Source organism: Sorex araneus, chromosome 1, assembly GCF_027595985.1.
Source record: "Sorex araneus isolate mSorAra2 chromosome 1, mSorAra2.pri, whole genome shotgun sequence".
Classification (NCBI taxonomy): domain Eukaryota; kingdom Metazoa; phylum Chordata; class Mammalia; order Eulipotyphla; family Soricidae; genus Sorex; species Sorex araneus.
The window spans coordinates 422,160,805-422,188,582 of NC_073302.1; the positions used below are offsets into that span (position 1 = coordinate 422,160,805).

The 27,778-nt window shown below is 37.0% G+C and overlaps 1 protein-coding gene across 1 annotated transcript in view; it reads right to left on the minus strand.

Moving 5' to 3' along the window:
* Positions 1-2,975: 2,975 nt before the first annotated feature.
* LOC129402461 (hyaluronidase PH-20-like) overlaps positions 2,976-27,778 on the minus strand; it is a 29,068-nt gene continuing 4,265 nt past the window's right edge. Inside the window, exons 2-4 of the mRNA XM_055129137.1 lie at positions 13,496-14,352; positions 12,565-12,654; positions 2,976-3,503 (exon numbers count right to left, since the gene is read on the minus strand). Coding sequence (XP_054985112.1) covers positions 2,976-3,503; positions 12,565-12,654; positions 13,496-14,352 — 1,475 coding nt within the window. The remainder of the gene's footprint in view (positions 3,504-12,564; positions 12,655-13,495; positions 14,353-27,778) is intronic.

Consider the following 27,778-nt stretch of genomic DNA (forward strand, 5'->3'; position numbering starts at 1 on the left):
GCTATTACATTTTGTTAATATTATGCATGGGCTAGAGCAATAACGCAGCAGATAGGGTGTTCGCTTTGCATGCGGCCTATCCAGGTTAGATTCCTCAGCCCCTCTCAGAGTGCATGGCAAGGTATAGAGAGTAAGTCGTCAGCACAGCAGAGCCTGGCAAGCCACCCATGGTGTATTCGATATGTCAAAAACAGCAATAACAAGTCGCATAACGGAGACATTACTGGCGCCCAATCGAGCAAATTGATGAGCAAGGAATGACAGTGATACACTGAATATTATGCATAGAAAGTTTTGATTATTAGAACAAAGGTTTTAAAAGACAGTATTTCACCTGAATATTTTGCAAAATTTTGTTATGATTGCAAAGTTCTTGTACATTTATTTGTGGCAAATTTGCATGATTGGAATTTTCAGTTTCTAAGAAGTAAATGTTGCAGGTCTTTTCATTAGTATTTCATAGAATGATGAATGTAATAGGCAACTCTAAGAGATGCTACGAAGAAAAAAGAAAATATTCTTAATCTGTACATAATAATTGGAAAATATGATAGGACATATAATAATGATGATTACAATCAAGGATTGGAACAATAGCACAGTGGGTAGGGCATTTGCCTTGCATACGGCTGACCCAAGTTTGATTCCTCTTTCCCTCTCGAGAGCCCAGCAAGCTACCGAGAGTATCCTGTCTACACGGCAGAGGCTGGTAAGCTGCCTGTGGCATAATACAATATGCCAAAAACAGTAACAACTCTCACAATGGAGACATTTCTGGTGCCCACTACAGCAAATCAACAAACAACGGGATGACAGTGCTACAGGGCTATGATAGGACTTCCTCTTAAAAGCTCAATTTTTATGGTATGTCAATAACCAGGGCTGGAGCGATAGCCTAGCACATAGGGCATTTGCCTTGCATGTGGCCAACCTGGGTTCAATTCCTCCGCCCCTCTCAGAGAGCCTGGCAAACTACTGAGATAATCTCGCCTGCATGTTGGAGCCTGGCAACCTACCAGTGACGTATTGGATAGGCCAAAAACAGTAACAATAAGTCTCACAATAGAGATGTTCCAGTGCCCCCTTGAGCAGATCAATGAGCAACGGGATGACTTTGATTAGGACAGCCACAGTTAATAATCAGATTAAGACCAAATGTAGATTCAATCAAAATCCAGTATCAGTTTCCATTTACTTAGATTCAAACTGTACCATGATTAGTTGTTGTTGTTGTTTGTCTGTTTTCGGTTTGTACCCATGTGCTCAAGGCTTATGTTTGGCTGTCTGCTCAGGGAGATTACCTGTGAGTTCTTGAGGGATTATTTGTTATGCCTGGGCTCTAACAGGTGTTAGACACAAGAAAATAAATGGTTAAAACATTGCATTATCTCTCTACCCCCATCTTTTGAAATAAAGGTCTTATTCAATTTTTAATTTATGGAGCAATAATAATTCAAAGATAACTTATTTATGAAAAATGTTTTGCTAACAAAAATAACCGCAAAAATGGTAAGAATTTGGGTTGGGTTTATATGTGGCCAACCTGTGCTCCATTCCTGACTTCCTTAGTGTCCTCTGAGCACTGCCAGGAGTAATTCATGAGAGCAGAAACAAAGGAAAACTTGAGCATTGCCCAGTGTGGCCCAAACCCCACACCAAGAGTAAACTATTCTTAGAGACTTGAGGAAAAATAAGGAAATTAAGTACATAGGATTTTAAAAATAATTACATATACATATATATGAATTTTGAATATAAACTACACTGAGTAAAAGTCAATAGTACAATAAAGAATAATTTAGTGAATAGAAATTTTATTCAATACAAGTGAAATCATAAAGATTACATAACTAATAAAAGCACTATGATACAGAGAAATAGTTGGTATTATTAGAAGAAAACATTTTACAAATCATTTTTATCTCAACAATTTGACAGATTTTACTATGATTGCAAAGTGCTTGTACACTTATTTGCAGTAAATTTCTATCATCAAAATCTTTAGTTTTCTAAGAAGTAATCTTGACTTCAGAGTTTTACAGAACTTTTGATTAGTTTTTGATAGAATGAATAATAAAACAGACTACTCTAACTAGATATGCTATGCATGATATGGAAAATATTCCCAATCTTTGCATAACAAATAGAAAACATAAGACAGGAAATCCTCTTACTGAATTTATATGGCAAGTTAATAAGCAGATTAAAATTCGAAGGTGCATTAAACCAAAATTCATTATCAATTTTCATTTTAAGTCAGATTGTCCAACAAATATTATTTGTCTTGTTCTGTTTTAGGATCACAATTGCAATACTCAAAACTTATTCTTGGCTCTTCATGTAAATCTCCTGACAGAGCTGTGGGAGCAATTTGCTCTGCTATGGCTCTGAGTGGGGTCAGCCACATGCAAAGTAAGTGCCCCAGGCCCTTATTTTGAATAATATCCTACTCCATTTTTAATGTATTTTTCAAAAATAATTCAAGGATAATTTACTTATGAAAAATATCTTGATTAAAAAATAATGGCCAGAATGATAGCAAAGTGGATAGGGCTTGGATCTGGTGAACTGTGGTCCTATCTCTGGCATTGTCTAGTTTTCACCGAACAATAATCAGTCTAATTAATTCCTGAGCCCAGATACAGGATTGATCTCTGAGCATCGCAAGGTATGACCCAATCCGACCCTCAAAAAAAAGTAAACTGTTTTAGGGGCATTCTTTATTCAATTTTCAAATATCAAAGGGATATAAAGTTAATGGGACTACTAAAATGTAATCCGAATAAGCTAAATATTTCAATGTAAAGGATATCCATGAGACAATGGGCATATACTTTGACAGCTTTTCCTTGGTTGTTATTGAGGATGGCTCTTCTGACATCAATGGGTATGTTTGATAAGATTTTAAGAAAAACTAGATTCTATGTGATAGAGAGGAAGCTGTGACGTCGTTTAGTTGACTCGAAAATCCTTCTCTAAGTGGTGGTTGTGGTGGTGGCGATTGTGGCGGCAGGTGTGTTAAGGGCTGTGGTCTTGGTTGTGTTGGTGGTTGTGGGGGCTGTTATGTAGATGGGTGTGGCGGCAATTTCTGTGGAGGTTGTTTTGGGTTCTGTGGTACTTTCGTGTATTTCTCCTGGGTTTACAAAGGCTGATATGCAAGTTTCCTCATTAATGCAGACCCTTATGTTTTTAACATTTTCTACTTCATCATTCTTCTTACAAGTGACATTGGCAAAACAGGTGCAATCAAATTTGTCAGAAAACTGCTGTAGGTCTTCAATTGAGGGCTCCCCATATACTATGAACTTGTCACAATACGCAAACTTAATAACAAAATTCTTCGGGTTCAGGTGAAGATAGTCATTTGAATTCCAGTCTTTCCTCGTACAGAATCCTCGATCTTGGCAGAGAGCTTGGTGACATATTTTAGCTGCTAGAGTGACGTTGATTAAGTATGGACTCAGTGTTTCTCTCTCAAAAGTTTTTAGATTTCTGCAAGCAACCTGCAAATTTTTAGGAAATTCAGAATATTGAGGAACAAGTTAGTTTACATGTGAATTCATTTATCATTAGAAACAGTGTATTAAAGCAAGAAAAACAAAAAGTACATCAAAAATATAGAAAACTAATCTTCTTTATGGTTATAAGATATAGCATTTCAAATATATTTGATAAACATCTCTAAGTGAATTTCACATGCTATTTCAAGCCAGGTAAAAATTGATGAACATGCCCTATCTTAACTTGAGCCTTTCTTAATATTTGATGAATTTATGGCCCTGGGAAAGGTTATTGTGCCAGTAGCAAGAGTTCTGGGCCTATCTGTTGAAGACATAGCCCTTATTCAACTGACTAGAATGTAAATCAATTTAGGAATCTTTCATTTTTTTTGATGGATAGGGTTCCTGAGTGATATATATGAGGTCTTCCATGTGCCACCAATACCACTCTGTGTGGTTGTGAATGCTCGTGAACCCTCTTGTAGTGACCTAGGGCTCTAGGACACCTCTGAAATCTCTGTCACACACAAATACACACACACACACAACACACTGGCAACACTGCCTCCTCAGGACTAGCACTGAACTGCTGTTCTGGTTGACCAAACTCATAGGGAGAGGCCCCTAAACCTTCTGAGGAACACTTGGAACTCTCATGAACACCACTCAGGAACCCTTCTCATGCCAAACAAAAGAAAACAAAATAAAAACATGGAATTATATTATTTTCTTACATTCTCTAACCATTAATTCATTAACGCACAACTATTACTCTTACTGGCATTCTCAAATTGCCAATGAATCAGCTTGAAGATTACCATATTATATTGATGATAAAGGACATGGAAAGTAAAACGTAAATTACTAATAAATGAAGTAGCATTCAAATAACAATAAAACGGGAAATCTAGGAGATATATATGTAATGAATTCCAGGGTGACTATAGTGAGGCAGTATCAGTGGTAGAAAATAATCAGGTTAAAATTGAAGGACTGGGGCAAAGAGAGAGTACATGATTAAGGCACTTGCCTTGTATGTGGTCAACTCACATTCTGCCCTTGGCACCACATATAGTCTTTAAAATTCCACTAGGAGCGATCCCTGGGTAAAAATGGGTGTGGCCCAAACAAAAAAAAACAAGTAAAGGACTATTTCTCCATAAATAAGACTGAAGATGTTCTGAGAATCATGATAGGAAAAAAAAGTTAAGATTAAAATTAAAAAATAGAGGGTGGAAAATTAAAGTTTTTATCATGTCATATTAATTGTGAAATATGTTCTTTATTATTCACTAAGGATAAAGTTCATAGTACTGTTTAAATAAAGGAAGCAGCATTGAGAATTTAAACTCTTTTTACATAGAATATTAGAGCATAGCAAGTAGAGAATATAAATTTGGGGAGACACTGGGGAAAATTAGAATATTACAGAAATTAAAATTTTTAATTTTCACCAAAATAGTAGTACAGAGGGCTGGATGATTGCTCTGCACGTGGCCAAACTGGGTTCAAATCAGCAAACCCTATATTATACCCTGAGGCCCACCAGGAGTAATATCTGAGTGCTGAGTAGCAGTAAGATCTGCAATATCAGGTGTGGTGAAAACAACAATTTTTTTTTGTTTCCAGACTTTTGAAAATATCTATTGTTGTAAGTATCTATTTATTTATTTTTTTTTAATTTTTTATTGTGGAAAGTTACAAAGTTACAAAGTTTTCAGGTTTAAATCTCAGTTATACAATGCTCGAATACCCATCCCTTCACCAGTTCTCATATTCCACCACCAAGAATCCCAGTATAGCTCCACCCCGCCCCCTCACACCCCAAGCCCCCCCACGTCCCTAGCCCCCCCACCCTAAGCCCCCCCCGCCTGTGTAACTAATAAATTTCACTTTACTTTCACTTTGCATACAATATTTCAACAAAACTCACTATTATTGTTTGGAGAGTCTCTCCCCTAAAGTCAGACCTGCTGAAAAGGAAGCATTAGATAATTTGTTTTCCATTGCTGAGGATGAAGAAGTATGAGGTCGAGTGTCCAAACTTAGCGGCCTCTCAGTTTTGGGTTTCTGTAATTTAGTATTTTAGTAACTAAGTCCAGAGAGATATCTGCCAGAAGTTGCATCGTTGCCAACTTGTACTTCTCAGTTACATTATATTCCACATATGAGTGCAATCTTTCTATGTCTGTCTCTTTCTTTCTGACTCATTTCACTCAACATGATACTTTCCATGTTGATCCACATATATGCAAATTTCATGACTTCATGTTTCCTGACAGCTACATAGTATTCCATTGTGTAAATATACCAGAGTTTCTTTAGCCAATCATCTGTTTTCGGGCACTCTGGTTTTTTCCATATTGTGGCTATTGTGAACAGAGCGGCAATGAACATGGAAATGCAGATGTCATCTCTACTATACCTTTTTGCCTCTCTGGGATATATTCCCAGGAGTGGTATTGCTGGGTCAAATGGGAGATCAATTTCTAACTTTTTGAGAATCATCCATATTGTTTTCCAAAAGGGCTGAACCAGTCGGCATTCCCACCAGCAGTGAAGGAGAGTCCCTTTCTCCCCACATCCACGCCAACACCGGTTGCTTTTGTTTTTTGGGATGTGGGCCAGTCTCTGTGGTGTGAGATGATAACTCATTGTTGTTTTGATCTGCATCTCCCTGATGACTAGTGATGTTGAACATTTTCTCATGTGCCTCTTAGCCATTCGGATTTCTTCTTTGGAAAAGTTTCTGTTCATTTCATCAGCCCATTTTTTGATCGGGTTGGCAGTTTTCTTCTTGTGGAGTTCAACCAGTGCATTGTATATCCTTGTTATCAACCCTTTATCGGATGGGTACTGCATAAATATCCTTTCCCATTCTGTAGACTGTCTTTGTATTTTGGTCACTGTTTCTTTTGAGTTGCAGAAGCTTCTTAGTTTGAGATAGTCCCATTTATTTATCTTTGTTTTCACTAGCTTAGCCAGTGGCGTGTCAGCTTTGAAGATACCTTTGGCTTCAATGTCGTGGAGGGTTTTGCCGACCTTATCTTCAATGTACCTTAGGGATTCTGGTCTGATGTTGAGGTCTTTAATCCAGTTTGATCTGATTTTTGTACATGGTGATAGGTGGAGGTCTAAGCCCATTTTTTTGCATGTAGCCGTCCAGTTTTGCCAGCACAATTTGTTAAACATGCTTTCCTTGCCCCACTTCACATTTCTTGCTCCCTTATCAAAGATTAGATGATCATATATTTGGGGGTGTATATCAGAGTATTCAACCCTGTTCCATTGGTCTGCCGCTCTGCCTTTGTTCCAGTACCATGCTGTTTTAATGACTACCGCTTTGTAGTAGAGTTGGAAATTGGGGAGGTTGATTCCTCCCATTTTCTTTTTCCCAAGGATTGCTTTAGCTATTCGTGGGGGCTTATTGTTCCATATGAATTTCAGGGGCGCTTGCTCCATTTCTTTGAAGAATGTCAAGGGTATCCCTATAGGGATCGCATTGAATTTGTACAATGCTTTGGGGAGAATGGCCATTTTGACAATATTAATTCTTCCAATCCATGAGCAGGGGATGTCTTTCCATTTCCTCGTGTCCTCTTTTATTTCCTGAAGTAGTGTTTTATAGTTTTCATTATACAAGTCCTTTACCTCCTTTGTTAAGCTGATTCCGAGGTATTTGATTTTTTGAGGCGCAATTGTGAATGGGATTGCTTTTCTCAGGTCACTTTCTTCTCTCTCATTATTTGCATATAGGAAAGCCATGGACTTTTGGGTATTGATTCTATAGCCTGCAACTTTACTGTACAAGTCTATTGTTTCTAGGAATTTCTTGGTAGAGGTTTTAGGGTTCTCTAAGTATAGTATCATATCATCTGGGAATAGTGAGAGCTTGAATTCTTCCTTTCCTACATGAATGCCCTTAATGTCTTTTTCTTGCCTAATCGCTATTGCAAGTACTTCCAGTACTATATTGAACAGAAGTGGAGAGAGTGGGCATCCTTGTCTCGTCCCTGTTCTCAGAGGGAAGGCTCTTAGTTTTTCCCCATTGAGGACAATGCTTGCCATAGGCTTGTGATAAATGGCTTTGACTAAATTGAGGAAGGTCCCTTCTATACCTATTTTGGCTAGTGTTTTCATCATAAACGGATGCTGGATCTTGTCAAATGCTTTCTCTGCATCTATTGATATGATTATATGATTTTTATCTTTTCTTTTGTTGATATGGTGGATTATGTTGATTGATTTCCGGATGTTAAACCATCCTTGCATCCCCGGGATGAATCCCACTTGGTCGTGGTGTATGATCTTTTTGATGAGTTGTTGAATTCTATTTGCTAATATTTTGTTGAGAATTTTTGCATCTGTGTTCATCAGGGATATTGGCCTGTAGTTTTCTTTTTTTGTGGTGTCTTTGTTTGCTTTTGGTATTAGGGAGATATGAGCCTCATAGAAACTGTTAGGGAGGGTTTCTGTTTCTTCAATTTCCTGGAAGAGCTTGAGAAGGACTGGCAAAAGGTCCTCTTTAAATGTTTGGAAGAACTCACTAGTGAATCCGTCTGGACCTGGGCTTTTGTTTTTGGGGAGACTTTTGATTACCATTTCAATTTCCTTGATGTTAATTGGACTATTCAGGTACTCCAGGTCTTCTTGGTTCAGCCTTGGGAGATTATAGGAGTCGAGGAATTTATCCATTTCTTCTAGATTCTCTTGTTTCGTGGCATAGAGATTTTCAAAGTAGTCTCTGATGATCTTTTGAATTTCATTGATTTCTGTTGTGATGTCCCCCTTTTCATTTCTGATTCGGCTTATAAGGGTTCTCTCTCTCTCTTTCTTTGTGAGTCTTGCTAGTGGTTTATCAATCTTGTTTATTTTCTCGAAGAACCAGCTCTTGGTTTCATTGATCTCCCGGATTGTCTTTTGGGTTTCCATGTCATTAATTTCTGCTCTAAGTTTTATTATCTCTTTCCTTCTGCCTGGTTTTGGCTCCTTTTGTTGGTCCTTTTCTAAGGTCTTGAGCTGTGAAGTCAAGTTATTTATGTGGGCCCTTTCTTCCTTCCTGAGATATGCTTGCAGAGCTATAAATTTTCCCCTTAAAACGGCTTTAGCTGCGTCACACAGGTTCTGGTAGCTCGTGTCTTCATTCTCATTTGTTTCTAGTTATCTTTTGATTTCTTCCTTGATTTCCTTCCTGACCCACTCATTGTTCAATATCGAGCTATTTAATTTCCAGGTGTTTGATTTGGTTTTCTGCATCTGTCCATAGTTAAGTTTTATCTTCAGTGCATCATGGTCTGAAAAGATAGCTGGTACAATGTCTATCTTGTTGATTCTGTTGAGGTATGTTGTGTGGCCCAGCGCATGGTCTATTCTGGAAAATGTTCCATATGCACTGGAAAAGAATGTGTATTCCTTTTTGGGGGGATATAAAGCCCTGTATAGATCTATTAGCCCTCTGTCTTCTATTTCTTCCTTCAAAGCCAGTATTTCATTGGTGAGTTTTAATCTTCTAGACCTGTCCAGAGGAGACAGTGCGGTGTTGAAGTCTCCAACTACTATTGTGTTGCTCGAGATGTCCTTCTCGAGGTCTCTTAGCAGCTGTTGTAGGTATTTAGCTGGTCCCTCATTGGGTGCGTAGACATTTAGGAGTATGATTTCTTCCTGATGTACACATCCCTTGATTAATAAAAACTGGCCTTCACTATCCCTTCTAATCTTTTTCAACCTGAAGTCTATGTTGTCCGATACTAGTCATGCCACCCAGCTTTCTTTGAGGGAGTTGTTTGCTTGCAGGATTGTTTTCCATCCTTTGACTTTGAGTCTGTGTCTGTTCTGGCTATTCAGATGTGTTTCTTGCAGGCAACAGAAGGTTGGGTTGAGTCTCTGAATCCATTTTGCCAGTCTGTGTCTCTTAATTGGTGAAATCAGACCATTGACATTAAGGGAGATTATTGTTATGGGATTTTGTGCCATCTTTGTGCAAGGGTTTGTTGTGCTTGTAGAGGTTGTTCTTGTCTTACAATAGCCCCTTTAGTGCTTCTTTTAGGTTTGGTTTTGAGTCTATGAAGTTCCGGAGCTGTTGTTTATCCCCAAAGTAGTGTATGATTCCTTCTAGTTTGAATGAGAGTATAGCCGGATAAAGTATTCTTGGTGAAGCGTTGATTTCATTGAGTTTTTTCACTATATCCCGCCATTGCCTTCGAGCTTGGAGGGTTTCCTCTGATAGATCTGCTGTGAGCCTAAGGGGTGCTCCTTTGTATGCAATTTCCTTCTTGGACCTTGCTGCTTGCAGTATTGTGTCTCTCTGGAAGATGTCCATCATTGTAACTATGATATGTCTTGGGGTTTTTCTGTTAGGATCTCTTTTAGCTGGCACTCTTCAGGCGCCTTGAATCTGGATGCCCGCATTGTCCAGCTGTGGGAAGTTTTCCGCAATGATTTGTTTGACTGTGTCTTTTTCGTTGGGGTTGGTTCCCTGTGGTTCTGGTAGTCCAATGATTCTAATGTTGTTCCTCTTGAATTCATCCCCTAGGACTCTGATTCTGGCTAGAGCTATTTTGAGGTCTCTTGCCATGGTTTGATGTTGCCTGTAGGCCTCTTGCAGCTCATCTTCAAGCATACTGATTCTGTCTTCGGCTGCAGTCATCCTATTGTTGAGGGCAGTTAGAGAGTTTTTGATTTCATGTTCGGAATCCTTCATTTCTTTTTGAAGGTTTTTTATTTCGGCTCTCATTTCTTCCCGCATTTTGTCGGCTGTCTGTTGTATTGTTTCCGCCAGGTCTTCCTTGAAGTTGTCCATCTTTGCATTGAGTTCATTGAACATGTTGAGGATTTCAAGTCTGAATTCTTTCTCAGAGAGGTCAAGTTTGTAGGAAGCGCCCATTGAGGTTTCCGGACTCCTTTGATCGTCCTCTGGTTGCAATGGGGATTTTCGCTGTTTCTTCATGTTGTTTGTGGTGATATGAAAGAGGGCCCTTGATGATGAGTGTCCCTGTTTCCTTTTGTTGTGAAGAAGGATTGTGGATAGGCTCAGTTAATAGTGGTTGGCTTGTTACTTGCTGGTTGTAGAGCCTGGTCTCCTACTGAGATGTTTCCTTCAGTTCTTATGTGAAGTCTTGTGTTTTATTGTCCTACTGCTTGCGAATAGCTAGGGTGTTAGTCTTGGATAGGATGTTGAGGAACCTACTTGCCGCCGGCAATGAGGCCACGCCCACTTTTCTTAGGCCACGCCCCTGGTGATTAGGTCACGCCCCTTTCCCACAAACCGACAGCCGTCAACGTGCTGGGGGTGGCCTGCCGGCCACTTGGCTGGCAGTCCAGAGGGGAGGGAAGCCCGGTGTGCTCAGGGCCGCGGACATTGTTGTAAGTATCTAAATAGCTCTCTCTCTTAGTAACTTTTTTCTATTCTCTCTATTATTTGGTGATTATAGCAGAGAAAATAATAGTATTTCGATTAGAAAGAATGACAGAGATCATATTGAAAGAATTTCAGAGACTACTGTTATTTAAGTATTTTTTATATATAAGGTAATAAGGTAAAATCATGACCTTTCTGATGGACAATAGAAGACAGTGTATCTTCAGATCTTACAGAGTAGCCCTTTCTCTGCAGTTACTAGAAAACGAACCTTTGCAATGACATCATTAGGCATTCTCCATGGCATATGGAACTGACCACATTTTTTACCACCCTATTCCTTCCACTCTGTGCTTCAATCACATTCACACTTTTCCCTCTTTCTTGAAAAGAACATTTTAATTTCAAGGCCATTACTCATGTCCAGAAACATGGTCCCTAACTTGCATTAATTTTAAGTTCCAATTTCACCTCAATAGATAGATCCACGCTGACTACCTCACATAGAAATATCCAACTCACACCTCTCTTTCTTACCTATACTATTTCATTACTCTTAGTGGCATATATCACCACTAAACCGAGTATATGTGTACCACATGAAAATGAGTTTACCTGTGAAGGGATTTTGCTCTGCTCAGGTTACATTTCTGGCCCCTAATTAATTTGTCTGTCATTTAATCATATTCATTCTTTAACACGACAAATGCTCATGTTATTTCCCTATTAAGGACTGGAGGTTAAATATTTCAGGTTGTATAATTATATAGATTCTGACTTATACTACTTAGGCACGAATTATTAACATAGACAGTCCTAGATATCAAAACCAATGAGCATGTTTATGTTGTCCCCAAAATGTATTTTTAAAAACTAATAATAGGTTATGGGGTACAGCAATGGCACAGCGGGAAGGGCATTTGACTTGCATGCAACTGACCTGGGTTTGATTCCTAGATTCCTCTCGGAAAGCCTAGCAATCTACCGAGAGTATCCCACCCTTACAATAGAGTCTGGCAAGCTACCTGTGACATTTGAAAATGCCAAAACCAGTAACAACAAGTCTCACAATGGAGACATTAATGGTGCCCACTCTAGCAAATCAATGGATGAGAGTACTACAGTGCAATAGCAGATATTAAATTTTAATTTACATTATAAAACATTTTATAAGATACTAGTATTTTGATCTTTTAATATGTTTTTAAAAATCTAAGTCATTATTAGTCTAGTAGTAGAACAACAAATAAAGTCAGATAGATTTGACCCATGGTCATTGTTTGCTTATCTCTACAGTACACTATTGCTATTCAGTAGTAAGTTTTGCCAAAACATAGTAAATAGTAAAATTTTATAAGAGTATGCCTATTACTATGCAAGGCAGCTGGAAAATAATTCTGTACTATGTCAGAAAATTAAGATTATAATTTCACGTTTGATTCTTCAAAGCAATCTAGAAAATTTCAACCAATTTCACTTTTTGTTTTATTTTTGTTTAATCTTATTAAGTAATTTATGACTGATCTTTTTGCTGACTAAACAAGTAATAGATTTCTCCCTTTTACACTTATTAAATAAGTGTACAAAAGCTAGGATGATTGATTCAATTATTTTCACTGAACATATATCACTACTTCATTATTCAACATTGGGTCTGTACCTTAAAAAACAAAAACATTCCCTCTATTTACGATGAATTCAACTTACCTCACTTTGGGCTATCGTGTAGCTTCCCCAGATGACAATTCCTGAGGCCCCAAGAGCCAGAGTTTCACCAATTGTATGCACAAGGTCAGTCTGGCAAATGAGATAGAAAGAGTTAACAGACGTCATATGAAATTCTCATTCATAGAAAAGGAAACCCATAACTAAGTATGCCGAGTCAAATATAATTTAACTTTCTTCCCATCACTTATTACTATTTGACACATTCAAGGTCCTCCTATATCCAAAATACATGTCATTATGTTAATATCTTCTATTGTCAAGAAAGTAAGCACTTCAAAGTTAAATAAACCGAATTACTACATTCTCTAAACTATGTGTTTCCGTGGATAGCAGATATGATTAAATTATAAACTAGTCAGAGCCTTATTTTATACTTATGCTGATTAATAACTGTGTAGGCTTGTTCTTAAAGGCTATTGAAATGAATTTTAGGAGCCGAGGGATCATAGGTTGGGTAGGGCACTAACCTTGCTGCCAGGCTACCCAGGTTTACTGCACTCCATCTCATGCCGTCCCCAAGACCTATCAGTAGTGATCCCTGACTGCAGAGCCAGAAATGTTCCCTGAACATTGTCTTAAAAATAGAAACAAAAGCAGATAAATTCTAAGGCCGGACAGACACTAAAAAGCACAGAGCTCCTGCCTTGCAAATGGCAGAACTGGATTTGATCCCTGGCACCCCATCTAGTTCCTCAATCGTCTCCGGAGTGATCCCGAGTACAGAGAGAAGAGCAAGTACTCGGTACAGTAGGATGACGCTCAAATAAATAAATAAATAAATAAATAATAAGTAAATAACTAACTAAATAAATAATAAAGATATATTTTATTCCCTTCAAAAATGCAATTCAATTACACTAAATAGCATTGTGAAAAATTTCTTGTAGTTACCTTACCGTGATTTACTTACCTCAGAAAGAAATTGTGTCCTATCATCCGTATAAACTGAACGCATGTATACAAAAACCGGAAGTGGATTATCTCTGTTGCGTACTTTAGAAACCCGAAGGGCTTCGTTAACACGATTTCGGGAATAGAGTGCAGCCTTTTGAGTATCCCTTAAAGCTGTATTCAAATAAATGGATGGGTAAAGGGCAGTGGTTCCATTCCATAACCAGTCCAGCTCATTATTTCTTTTCTTCTCAATTTCAGGGCAACTTCCATTGTAGGGGTCGTTACGATAATTATTGTTGAAGCAATCAGGATAATTGTGAAAACCCCAATAATATTTTGGTCTAATGGTCTGAGCCAACTGCAAAGTCTTCAGCATATAATTCTTTGCTGCGTATTCAAATTTTTTTTTGGCTAAAATCTCGGCATCCGCCTCAGCAAAGGTTGGGTGAACCTTCTTGACCAACTCAATTGATTTATTCCGGTAAACCATTCTATTACCCCTGTTCCTTATCCAGATAGGTTTCCACTCTTCTAAGTCTATCACAGCCAAGCCCAATCTATCTTCTGGGAAGTGACGGATAATATCACTCTTGGCCTTCTGCAGGTGTGCATTTAGATCTCCCGACTGAGGAATTACTCCGTATTTTTCCTCTTTTGTTACTAAGTCTAGGTAGGGAAACTCACCAATGTTATCAACGTAAAGTAAGGTAACATTTTGACCTGTGACACCGAATCTGGGGTTTCCTATTAATGAAAATAATCTCACATCCACAGAAACATTATAATCTTCGAAACATACATCATCTGGGCCATTCCAGGCTAAGACATAAGTTGTCTTAGAGACAATCGGAGGGGCTCTGTAATCCTCAGTCACTAAAATTGGAAGAAAAAAGAAAATGAACATTGCCTTGGATACTCCACTGAACTCAACAAACCTCCTGGCCAACAGCACTTCCATGATCAAAATAATGACTATTAAAATCACTTCTTCCTACACTGTTTGTTTTAATCAAAAATTAATGTAAGCAATAAGCATAGAAAGAGATGATGAGCATGTTCCATTTAAAAATTATTCTTCACACATCATGTTTCAGATATGTCTTGAAGTTGTTCCTCTGTAAGAGAAAATAAAAGGAAATGTGTAGATTGACTGCATTTCTGTAACAGGGGTGAAAAAAATGTCCATCTTCTCAAACCTTGGATGCCTAAAGTTTAATTTATATATAATTTTTGAATATAGAATACCTATGCTGTGTTCAAACATATATGTGTTTGAATCAAAACAATTCTTTCCAAATTTAAATTCTATAGTACTTTGTATTTTTTTTTATCTCAAACCATTACTGAGTTTTTAGAAAAATTAATATAGGTATTTACATTTTAATCTCCCAGACACTGAAAAATTATTTCACAAGCCATATCAGGGAAATATCCTTTGATTTAAAATTAATTATCGGAACACTTACTCTGATTGTTATTTATGAAAGACCACTTTGCAATTTTCTAACACATCCTTGATATGACTTCTCAGAATTGTGAGAAAGTATTATTTTTGATGAAGCAAAGTCAAAAAATGAGGATTCAAAGCCTTACACACATAAAAAGTCAAAAGTTTGTTCTATTTTTAAATCAACTAAAAGTTCTTCCTTTTTTATGAAGAACAAGTGTTCTTGAAAATACTGGTCTGTTATATCTTTAAAAAATTTACTCTCAGGTTTAAAGTTAACAAAACATTTTATGGATCTATCTTTCACTGAAAGGAAGGGTTCTGTCCTTGTTTCATTACTTAATGTATGATTTTGGTCTCATATTCTTTGATAAGCAAGATTTACTGTCAATCTGATTATCAACACATAAAGTAAATATACGAGATATAAATTGGTCTAAATAAAGATAAAAAATTAAACAAATACTACATATAATATTTAGTATTTTCATAAACTACCTGTAATAAAATATATTTAAATGTTCCATGTCTCTGTGAGAAAATCAAAATCTCTCTTACTAAGCTAGTAGCATATAGCAATTTGAAAGTATGACAATTTTAGTTTTCAGGAATATCATTGGTAATTACCATAGTAACATCTATTCATTCCCAGTAATAGAAGATACCATTTAATATGAGAACCATTGAGAGAATAGAATGAGATTTTCAGTTATATTATAGACTCTCACTTTAGATTATAAACTAATTTTTCTTCAATACTTAAATCTTGTGAAAATGTTTTATAAAAATTGTTTGTGATATGGACACAGTTTCCATATTCAAAAGCAGAATTGCATGGTATACTCTCAGTGCCTATGGATATAGGAATTTGCCCTCAAGACAATGTATACCTGCCTACAGTTAATAATCCACTAATCTATTCTATTCTAAGAAAGTATTTTTCTTTCCCCTGAGTTAGTTTTAATTTCAAAAGAAGCATTGGCACATTATCTGTATCATAATGTCACTAAATGACCTGAAAACATAAAATTAGTGTTAGAACAAAAAATAGAGGATGAGGCGAGACAGTAAAGGTATTAAAATATATCTTTCACATGACTGAGAGAACCTGGTTCAATTTCAGACACTGTATGGATTCCTGATCATTGTTGGGTGGGACCCAAGAGAATCTGGAGCACTGTGAGACTAGGCCATGTAGGACCCCAAGCACCACAGGGGCAGCCCAGGTAATTCCTGACACTTCAGGTCCAGAAGAGCCTTGAATCCTCAAGGCCCAGCCTTGGTTCACTAAAAGGGGATCCCAGAATTATGGGAGCATGAGCACCCCTTTTGAACTTCTCCTTTAAATCATAAGACCATGAGCAATTACAGAGATACTGCAGGGGAAAAGGCAGATGGGTAACCACTTTGATATTCAGCACTACATATCCCCGTGAGTCAGAGGCCCAGAGTAAGCCCTGAATTTAGTCTGTTTGCATCAAAACAAAATAAAATTTAATTAATTTTGATTAGAATTTAATAAAATTGAAAAAGACATTTCAGAATTTCTTGATCACAAAAAATTTATCTTTAAAATAAAGTTTAGAATCTTCGCCTTCCGGATTCATTTCATGAAACAAGGACTTTTTGAAAATTTCAGAGCATTTGTTGCTCATTTCTAACACTTGCTGGTTTCAGTCATAATCTAAATTTACTGTGCACTCTGCACCAAATGAGCTTGCAAATAAAGAGCACTCAAATCTGCATCCTCTCTTACCATTCCTTTGGGTTTGTAGTGCCAAGCTTCAAATACCAGACCTCACACATGCCAATAAAGAAATTTCAAAATACAAATATGGAATTATTTCTTTACATTTAAATATTGGCGATAAATAATCATTGTGGGAAGGGGAAAAATATAAGAAATATTTGTCATGAAAAGTTGGGATTGCCAGTCAGGGATCACTGATCTCAAGAAGCCTTTGGTTAGCGTAATGACAACTTCAGATACTTTCCACAATGATCATTACTATCACACTGTGGAAGATTTAAGTATGAAATCTGAATATTTCATCAAGATCAAGAAACAAGTAGTGTCAATAACTTGGATATTAAATGAGTGATAGATGGGAACAGGATAAAATAGACAATGATTGGTTACCAATTGCATTAGGGTGACTTTGACACCTACCCTATCACCACTGCATAGATCAACTTCGAGAGAAAAAAAACAAAAGTGAAACAATGACCTTACTAGACGGATATGGAAGATGTGGATATCAGAAGAAGTATGATAGATTCCTCAAAAACTTTAAGTGTATATTCTTTTTTAAAATAAAGTGAAACATCCTACAGGATAAACCATTCTTGTGTGCACAAAATAAGCTTCCATACGGTCCAAAATTACAGAAACCATATCAAATATATTGCAGGTCCATGTTGTTTTGAAAGTGAAAATTAAATGCAGCATGAGCTGGTGAAAACTCAGACACTTAGAAACCAAACAACTTACAATTGGTCAATGAGTGTTCAAAGAATAAATTTAGGATGAAAACCATTAGATTCCTGAACACAAATGAGAATGAAAACATGAGTTACTAGAACATATGGGACTGGGACACTGCTAAAATATAGACTTTGTTCAGAGGAGCTCCCCATCCACAGATAGGTGTGCACTCCTGTGAGAAGGCCACAGTTCCAGGACCTCTTCATGGCTAGAATGTTGCTTTCGACCTCAAAGTTGATAGCACCCGATTTTTCCTCACTCACATTTGGTAATCTCAATGACTTCTTGATAGTACTATAAACTTTAACCATTTTAATTATTATTAACTTATGGATATAATGGACTGGAGCAATAGCACAGCAGGTAGGGCATTTGCCCTTCCTTTCAAGTTTTATTTTAAATTTTTTCAAACTAGTTTCATAATCAGGCCCAAATTAGTTTTTAAGGATCTTTAAAATAATATAAAAAAGGATAAGTATTGAATCATACTAAATCTTGGTTCAAAAAAAAAAAAGAGAACCCATTGAGTGTTGAAGGTAAGATTTCAAGTATATTTTTGAGTACTGGGACACCAAAACCAATCCAACACCAAAAATAGATACCAGAAAACCCAAGTCTACCCAGGACTGAAACCTTTTTGACTCCTCAACTTTACGCTGTTCTAAATATTCTGAACTAAACTGACTGAAAAATCTCATCTGCATCAAGTAGACTTCATTGGGGACAGCTGTTTCATTTCACTTTGTATAAATTTTGTGTTTAACTGAGAACTCAGATACCTTTCTAATATTTCTTGGGCCTGTGTCTTGAGGAGTGTGGTACAGTCCTAAAGCTTTGTAATAAATATTTGTAGCAGTGAAGCTATTCGATCTCACCAAAGCTCATCCCTGAGCCCAGAGACAGAAGTACTGCTGGGCATGACCAAAAACAAACAAACAAAATGGACAACAAACGTAAACAACAAACGTAAATAATAGAGCAACAATTACCATGTTATGTTATTATGTTAAGTAAGATGTTATCTACAAACCCCTTTGGACAAAGCCTGTGGAGGGATTTTGAACAAGGCAGGGACAAATGTGGGCCAGAATAAATTCACCTACTCAGATAACCTTCCTCTTTTCATTCATTTTTGTTTGTTTGTTTTCTTTGTGGGCTATCCCAATGCCATATATGCCATATGAGGGCTTACTTCTGGCTCTCTGCTCAGTGATAACTCTGTAGGTTCAGGTGTCAGTGTTGGGTGAAGGGGGTTGAAACAAGCAGTACCCTGTGCAAGGCAAACACGCTACTCGCTGTACTTTACCATAGGCTTTCTATTCATTTTCTTAATGAAGTTTCTTGTCTGTTCTTCTAAATGTATTATTATCCTTAAAATCATTGCATTTGCTTGGCAATACCACAAATTAGTGTTGTTTCTTAAATACTGTAGCGCTGTCCTCCTAAGGGGGCAACAGTAACATCTCCATTGTGAGTCTTGTTGTTACTGTTTTAGCATATCAAATAGGCCACAGGTAGCTTGCCAGGCTCTGCTGTGTGTTTCTTTAATACACATACATAAATTTATACTTGAAACTGATACTTTGAGAGTCTTTTTTATGACTTGACATATATATATAATGTATATATATATATAATATGTATATACATATATATGCTTTTGTCCTGTTAATCTGTTCTGTGAATTCATGGTACTCAAGTATCTAAGAGCGAGGCAAAATTCTTCTTATTTATTTAAAGTAAATATGAAGGTTAATAAAAGAAGGGCCTCATGATGTAACTAATTTGAAATCAAACTCATGTAATGATTCACAGAACTGCTAACATTAACTATTCTCGGAAAAATGTATTTAATCTATATGAATCCTGAAGGAGTCACTTTGGTGGAGGAAATTCAATGCTAGCAAATTCAAAATTTATGAGTCAGATATGAAGCTGAAACTCTTCTGTAGTAATGCATTTATCTCCACATGGGAGACCTGAGATAAATCTACCTCAGAAAGTTTTCATAAATGATGACTGTTATTATCAGAGCAGAGAGATTGAGGTCTCAGTGGGCATTTCATTCACTGAGTTGCCCACTTATCTTTGTGAAGTGTTCCACTAAGAGAAAAATCCATTCAAACCCAAGTTTCAAGTTATCTTCTTTTTGCCTAGCCTAATCGAAATTTAATGCTCCATAAATATTCTTTCTTGGAGTACTTAATTTAATTTAATTCAGATAATTGTGATAAATAGATGGGATGCAAACATATGGCTTTCAAAATAAAAAATGGCAAATGGATTATTAATATATAAGTCTGATAGTTTTACATTGTGAAAATTTTGGCCAAGCAGTCTGCTTTTAATTTTATTTCACAGAAGAATGTTTTCTAAAACTCAAGAATCATTTGTTAAAAAAAAAAGGGATTACTCAGTATCAAATTCAAGGAAACTGACTTTGACTACTTGCATGTTCTTTACACCCACAAAATAGGAGTAATCACTAGCAGTTATTATAGGTTTGTTATAAAAATAAGCTGTCCAGTAAGTATGCGACATATGATTAAGTATAATATTGATGTTAACCATAAAAGTACATTAATTCATAACATGAACTTCTAAGATCACTAGAAAGAATCCTTAGTAACTATAATATTCTTAACTGCTATACAATAAATAAGAACTGTATCCCATTTACCCTTGTAGATGAGAATAGCAGGCAGTTTTTTTGTTCATTCGCCAAGAACAGAACAAATCAAGAGTGCCCTCCAATAAATGCCTGAGAGAAGAACAACCGGAAGCAAGTCAGTGTTTGGGTGATAGCCAGCTAAGAACTTTGTCAGGTGATGACAAAATGGGAGTGTCCCCAAGACTCACAACTGAGAAAACACAGAGCAAATCAAGGAGATCTTGCAGGACTGGAAAATCAACTGTGAAAACATTTAGGAATATGTTTAGATGTTAAGATGGAAGTTTTGTTTCAACTCACTTATATGTTAAAGAATTCAGGCCACAAAAACATGAAGTTTGGAGTGAGAAAATATTGGATTGGGTAATGGGATGATTATCTTGATACAATTACTTTTGTTATTAAAATCAAATTATAAGGTTTAGTAAAATTATTTCAAGTTCACATGCCTAGTTGTCATCATAATTGTGCAATGTGTATACAATGATCCATGCACTACTCAACTGTTCAATGAAGGCTGCATTTTTAAGCCAGTTTCCAGGTCTGCAGGGGACCCGAATTTACCCCTTGGTCTGCAGGGGACCGGAATTAAGGCTCACCCTGAGCACATCCCAAACTGAAACGTTCCGCGCATCCTCTGCCACCCCATCCAGGTACCAGCCCGGGTCAGAGCTCTTCCTGGAATCACAGCCGTTAACACGGCCACGATTTATTCTCTCCCATACATATACCAAAAGGACCATAAGTTACCCTCTTCGCTGGAAGTTTTACCAGGTTAGTTTGACCACCAGAAACACATTAGCCAATATCCCATTAAGCCCACCTCAATTCATATTGCATCATTAACAGAATAGTAACAGTGAGGGTGAAGAGTTGAGCCACATAGGTCACCATGGTAAAGCAATGCAGATCCCCACCAAGCTTACTTGTTGAAGAGGCTAGCCCAGAAGACCCCAAAAGCAATGAAGTGCTATAAAACCTCTCTGGCAAGGAATTTAGAAGGGAGCTACTGAGGATGCTTAGAAAGCTAAAAGAAACAATGGAAAGCAATGCCAATAAAATGCAAGAGGATTTGAAGGTAGAAATGTGGAAAATGCAAACAAAATTACAAACGGCAATATCAGACCTGAAAAACCTGGTAGGCGAATTAAAAAACTCTCTGCACGGCCTCAGCAGCAGAGTAACAGCTGCTCAGGACAGAATTAGTGAGCTCAAAGATGAAGTCCAGAGACTTTCTAGAAAAGAACAGAAAATGGAAAAGAGAATAACAACCCAGGAACAGATGTCAAGAGAAGATCAGGATGAAGCCAAGAGGAATACTATAAGAATTATTGGAGGCAGGGTGGGAGTCAGGGTCTGAGAAGAGATGGCAGGTTGGGGGAGGCGTGGTGGAGAAGCAGAGTAGATGGTGCTTGCTTCATTCCACTAACCTGAAAGAGAGAGACTTTATATTTGGTTTTCGTGCCACAATCAGAAACGTGCTGTGCTCTGAGGAATAGTCTTAATGATGTTGGAGGACCATATGGGATACTGAGTAAAGAACCCAGATTCTAAATATGCAAGGCAAGTGCTCTACACGTGGTAGTATCTCACCAGTCCTAAATTCAAAAAATATAAAGTTTAATTTTACATATTATTTAAGATAACTTTGTATAGTACATATTGGAGTATGTCAAAAAACATAATGACTCTCACTGTATTTCTATGAATAAATTTGGGAAGGGAATGTTCACTTTCAATTAGTTATTAAATTAAATAGGGAAGGGTGTTACTGCGTAGTGTATACAATTATACTAATGAAACATGGAAGTAGTCTACAATAGGATAACTTCACAAACCGTGTGATCCCTTTTGATCCTCTACTTCCTTTCAACTAAGTCTGAGATACTTATACCATTCCACAGTTGTAATTGGGTAAATAATCAGAGAGGGAAGGAAAGGGGAGTTTGATACATTTTACTATACTAATATTTGTTATGTTATGGTCTTGTTGTCAGAAAGTAGTATTTCAATCATCACCCAACTGATAAGTGAGGAATTCCATTTGCTCTTTTCCCCCAGAATTTGAAAACTATCTCTAATTATGTCAATTAATCTTTATAGTTTTAGGAAAAGATGCAAAAGATAGCAAATATCTGTGTTAGAGAAACTAAAATATAGTATTATGTTTAATGTTCTCAGGAGCTTCTTGCAGCTATTAGCTCGACACAAATATTACTTTTGAATACATATATACAATATTATAAAACTCTAATCAGTTTACATATAAGTTCAGGTACATTCCTAACTAACATTCCAACTATCAAATTAATCCTAAGAAATACAGACCACCATAAAGCCAGGTTTTCATGTCATAATTCTGTTGCCACGTGCTTCTCAGGCACTAGTATTAACATCTCTTTCTTTTGTTTTCAAGAGTATCACCATTTAAGTAATGATTACCTGGTCATCTTTAATAAGAAAATTCATGGTTAAAAGGTATCAGAAATAAGTATACTTCATATAAAATAAATATAATCAAACATGCTAGCATTTGAGAACTCATAACAAACAGCCTCACTTAGTTTAACTTGGTGTTTCTAAAGTTATTGAATTGTGAAACCACATTTTCCCACAAGATTGGTGTCTTTTTCACTTACATCTACTAAGGTGTCATATATAGGGACACCAATGACAAGGCATTACTGATATTGAAATCAAGTTTTCCATATGTTCAACAAAGGTTGAGCACTGCCTTCTAGCATTACATTGAATTTGGAGTCCTTAGGTGACTGGCCAAGACACACCGTGAGATACTTACAAGCTTTCATGTTAGGGTTACAATCTCACAATGATCAAACACCCATTCCTCCACCAGTGCACATTACCACCACCAATATCCCAGGCATAAACCGCCTTTCCCACCCTCCTCCTGCCACATTTGTAGATAATATTCCCCATAATCTCTATTTTTAGGCATTAAAACTTGCAACATAGACATTATGAGGTCATCATGTTTGGTCCATAATCTACCATCGGCATGCATCTCACGTCCCAACTGGTTCCCCCACCCATCATTTTCTTAATGACCCCTTCTCTATTCCATCTCCTTTTCCCCTCTGCTCTTGAAGAAGGGTTCCAGCTATGGGGTAATCCCCCAAGCCCTTGTATCCACTGTCCTTGCGTGTCAGCCTCATATGCTGTTATTTTCTACTCAGAAAATGAATGCAGTCCCTCTATGTCTGTCACTCCTTTTCTGACTCATTTCACTTAGCATGATAATCTCCATGTTTATCCATTTATATGCAAATTTCATGACTTCATCTCTCCTAACAGTTGCATAGTATTTCATTGTGTAGATGTACCCAAGTTTCTTTAATCAGTCATCTGTCTTAGCGCATAGGGGCTGTTTCCAGATTTTGGCTATTGGGAACAGTGCTACAATGTATATATAGGTACAGATGTCATTTCTACTGTGCTCTTTTACATCCTTGGGATATATTCCCGGAAGTGATATTGCGGGTTCATATTGAAGCTCAATTTCTAGATTTTGAAGGACTGTCCATATTGTTTTCCAGAAAGGCTGGACCTGTCGGCATTCCCACCAACACTGAAGGAGCGTCCCATTTTCCCCACGTACATGCCAGCACTACTTGCTTCTGTTCTTTTGAAGTGTGCCAGTCTCTGTGCTGTGAGATGATATCTCATTGTTGTTTTGATTTGCATCTCCCTGATGGCTAGCAATGTGGAGCATTTTTTCATGTGCCTTTGGGCCATTTGTATTTCATTTTTAAGGAAACTTCTGTTTATTTCTTCTCCCCATTATTTGATGGGGTTACTACAAAGCAGTAGTAATTAAAACAGCATGGTATTGGGGTAAAAATAGACTGGCAGTCCAATGGAACAGAGTTGAATATCCTGTCACAGACCCCCAAATGTATAGCCTCTTAATCTTTGACAAAGGAGCAAGAAATGCAAAGGAAAACAAGGAAAGCCTCTTCAACAAGTGGTGCTGGGTAAACTGGATAGCTACCTGCAAAAAAAAGAACTCTGACCTCTGTTTACTGCCAGGCACAAAGTCAGATCAAAGTGGATTATAGACCTCAATATCAGACATGATTCTATAAGGTTCATAGAAGAAAATGTAGGCAGAACTCTCCATGACATTGAAGCTAAAAGCACCTTTAAAAGACGAAACAGCACTGACCATGCAAGCAGAAGCAAACGTAAACACATGGGACTACATCAAACTAAGAAGCTTCTGCACTTTAAAAGAAACAGTGACCAAAATACCGATAGAGCCCAAAGAATGGGAAAGAATATTAACCCAATACCCATCTCGTAAGGGATAAATATCCAGGATATACAAGCCACTTGTAGAATTGTATAAGACAATTTCTCTCTTCTAAAAGGCAAACGGTAACTAAAGATACTCAAAGAGTATTAAATTTCAGTGTCACATATATTTAAAATCTGTTCTCATATGAAGACAGCTCCCAAGTGCTGAGTCCATACACCTGATGTCAGTATTAGATATTCACTGATATAACAAATTCCAGAGCAGGGTCATTGTCCCAAAACCTCAGGTTATTTAGATGAGTTAAGCTGATTTGCTCAGGGCTTTGACATGACTCCTATTAACTCTCACTTTGAAGATAAGGAAAATCTAGACTATAAAAATAGATTATTGGTATAATACTTCAACTACTGTAAAGCACAGTAAAAATTTTAAAACTAATCAATTTCTTAATAAGTCACACTATTGAGTATCATTATTTCATGTCTATCATTTCTCAAAATATCTTGCTTTTTTAATTATCACAATATTATAACACATACTGTACCCTACTGAATTTTCTATAGATATGGAAGATGTAAAGACTGCACATAAATTCTTTCCTTTTAACATTTTTAATTTTTGTTTCTTGTCTCTGACTTTTATCTCTGATTTTAAGTGTGCAAAAGTTAATTTTGAAGGTTAAGTGGATACACTTCTACGGATTCATGATTTAACCAACGGGACATATATTATCTCTCATTTATAATACTATTGGGGATCAATTTAAGGATTATGTATAGTTTATGATATATCCTGTGTGTTTTCATTACCCTATAATGAGACTGGATATGATATGATGTGAGAGTATGTGATATATGATATAATAGTACATCTTAATAATATGGACACACAACTTTTTCATGAGTAGAGCATTGTCTCCTTTTCGACATACCAAAACTCTCCCAGTGATTTACTATGTATAGTGGACAACATGTGAGATTGATTTATGATCTATTTGATTTCATTTACTTCATTCTTATCCCTAGGCTCGTCTTCATGCTCCACTCCCTCTTTAGAGAAAGAGAATCTTTTTTTGAAATATCATAAATTGAGTCATCTAAGAGTTAGATGCCTGTAAAACAAATTTGCCACTAGCATTCCACCCTTCTCCTTCCATAGCAAACTGATAATTCAGTCAAATACAGAAATTCAAATAAGCTCAAGTTCTGTTTCCTACTACCACATCTACTATTCCTTCATTTCTTCATGCAAACTGTCTACTCATATATGCACATTGATATAATCTCAGAGTTTCCTCTTTCCAAAAGTTCTACTTCATAGGTTATTTCTCCACCAAACAGCTCCATTGTTGAATAAACACAATATTAAGACCTCACTGGAGTTTCCCTCTACATATGTCCTGAGTCCATGCAAAGAATTATATCAACTTTCTAGTTTTTTTGTAGCATTCTGTGATTTTCACAAAGCTCAAAGAATATTCTGCAATAGAAAATTGTTATATCATGGATGAACACAATAATAACTCATGCATGCTCCAATAACATTTTGTTATTGTTTTGTTTGTTTGATGCGTTATTCCGGAAAAGTATAAAATTTGGTGGGTTAAGATATAACCATTGCTGGGTGCTGGAGCGATAGCACAGCAGGTAGAGCGTTTGTCTTGCATGCGGCTGACCCGGGTTCAATCCCCGGCATCCCATATATTCCCCCAAGCACTGCCAGGAGTAATTCCTGAGTGCAAAGCTAGGAGTAACCCCTGAGCATCGCTGGGTGTGACCCCAAAAGCAAAAAAGAAGTTATAACCATTGCTTGACAAAAATTAGAGAGTAAAACAAAGTGAGATAGAGAGAAACCTAGTGGGAGAGCCTGACAAGCTCCCAGTGGCGTATTCCTATGCCAAAACTAGTAATAATGATGGGTCTCATTCCCCTGACCCTGAAATAGCCTCCAGTGTGGCACAATTTGGAAGGACAAGTAAAGATAGCCTTCTAAAATTTCAGGGCAAGGACAAATGGAGACGTTTCTGAGACTGCTTGTGAAAATCAGTGATAAACGGGATTATGATGATGATGATGATGATGATAATGAGAAAGAGAAAAACTTTAGCAATCTCAGTACTGCAGCCTAATTTTTAATTGATTTGAGAACTTTTTAATATTCTGATGAAAATTAATCTCTAAAAAAGAAACAATATTCATCTAGGAACAAAAAATACTTGCTAAAATGAAAGAGCTAAAATCAGCATGTCCTGTTTTGATTGTGTAAATTGTATTCACTGAAACACATCAAAGATTAGGTTTGCTTTCTGGGAACATTTATAATTTCATGGACCAAAAGAACTAGCTCTGATCAGTGAAATGTATCTAATGTTCAGGCTGAGGGATCAAAACTCATGCAAGTTTTTTTTTCAAGTATCCCTCTCTTCCCTGATATTACACATGAATTAACTTCTGTTTAGAATTAGAGAGTACAATCTGGTGGTAACTTCAGCATGACTTTGGGAGTAACAGTATGTACATAGAAACTGCAAACACATGTAAGAGATGAAATGGTGTCTTTTTGTTACTCTTGGAATAATATCTACCCCCTAAAAACTGCCAATAAGAATCCCAAGATTTGATTTCTGGTTTCCTTGCTAACCTACTTCTCTTCCCAAATGATTAATTCCTTCTCCAGCTTAAGCTATACAGAACTCATGGAATTTCTCAACCATGATAGGACCGTTACACAATTTATGTGTATGGAATTCTTTTATTCTCAATGCATGAAAGACCAGTTTCTTTATAGTTTATAGATCCCATCCTACACATCACTTTTGAAAGACATTCCTGTCACAGTTTTCTTTATCTAATGCTTATCTTCTTTAGCAGAGTACTACACGTGTTACATCTGACACAGTTGTGATCTTAAAATTATGTTTGTGGAGGAATCCTCCTGATCCTTATTCTTACCATCTTTGGTGTCAGTTTCCCTGTTACTTTATATTCCACAAATGAGTGCAGTCATTCGATGTTTCCCTCTCTCTTTCTGACTCATTTCCCTTAACATGATACTCTCCATGTCCATCCACTTATATGAAAATTTCATAAGTTTATCTTTTCTAACAGCTGAATAATATTGCGTAGATGTACCAAAGTTCCTTTAACTAGTCACCTTTTCTTGGGCTTAGAAGCCGACTTCACATACTGGAGGAAAGAGCAGCTGAGATAGTCTCTATCTAATGACGACCAAGCAATGTATGCTTGGAGACCTCACTCGGGATGGGAAATGTGTGCCAAAAGTAGACTATAGACTGAACATGAGGGCCATATACTGCCATAACACCAAGAGAGAGAGAGAGATAGAGAGAGGAAAAGGGAATATGCCTACCACAGAGGCAGGTGGGGGATAGGGTGAGGGTGGTGGGAGGGATACTGG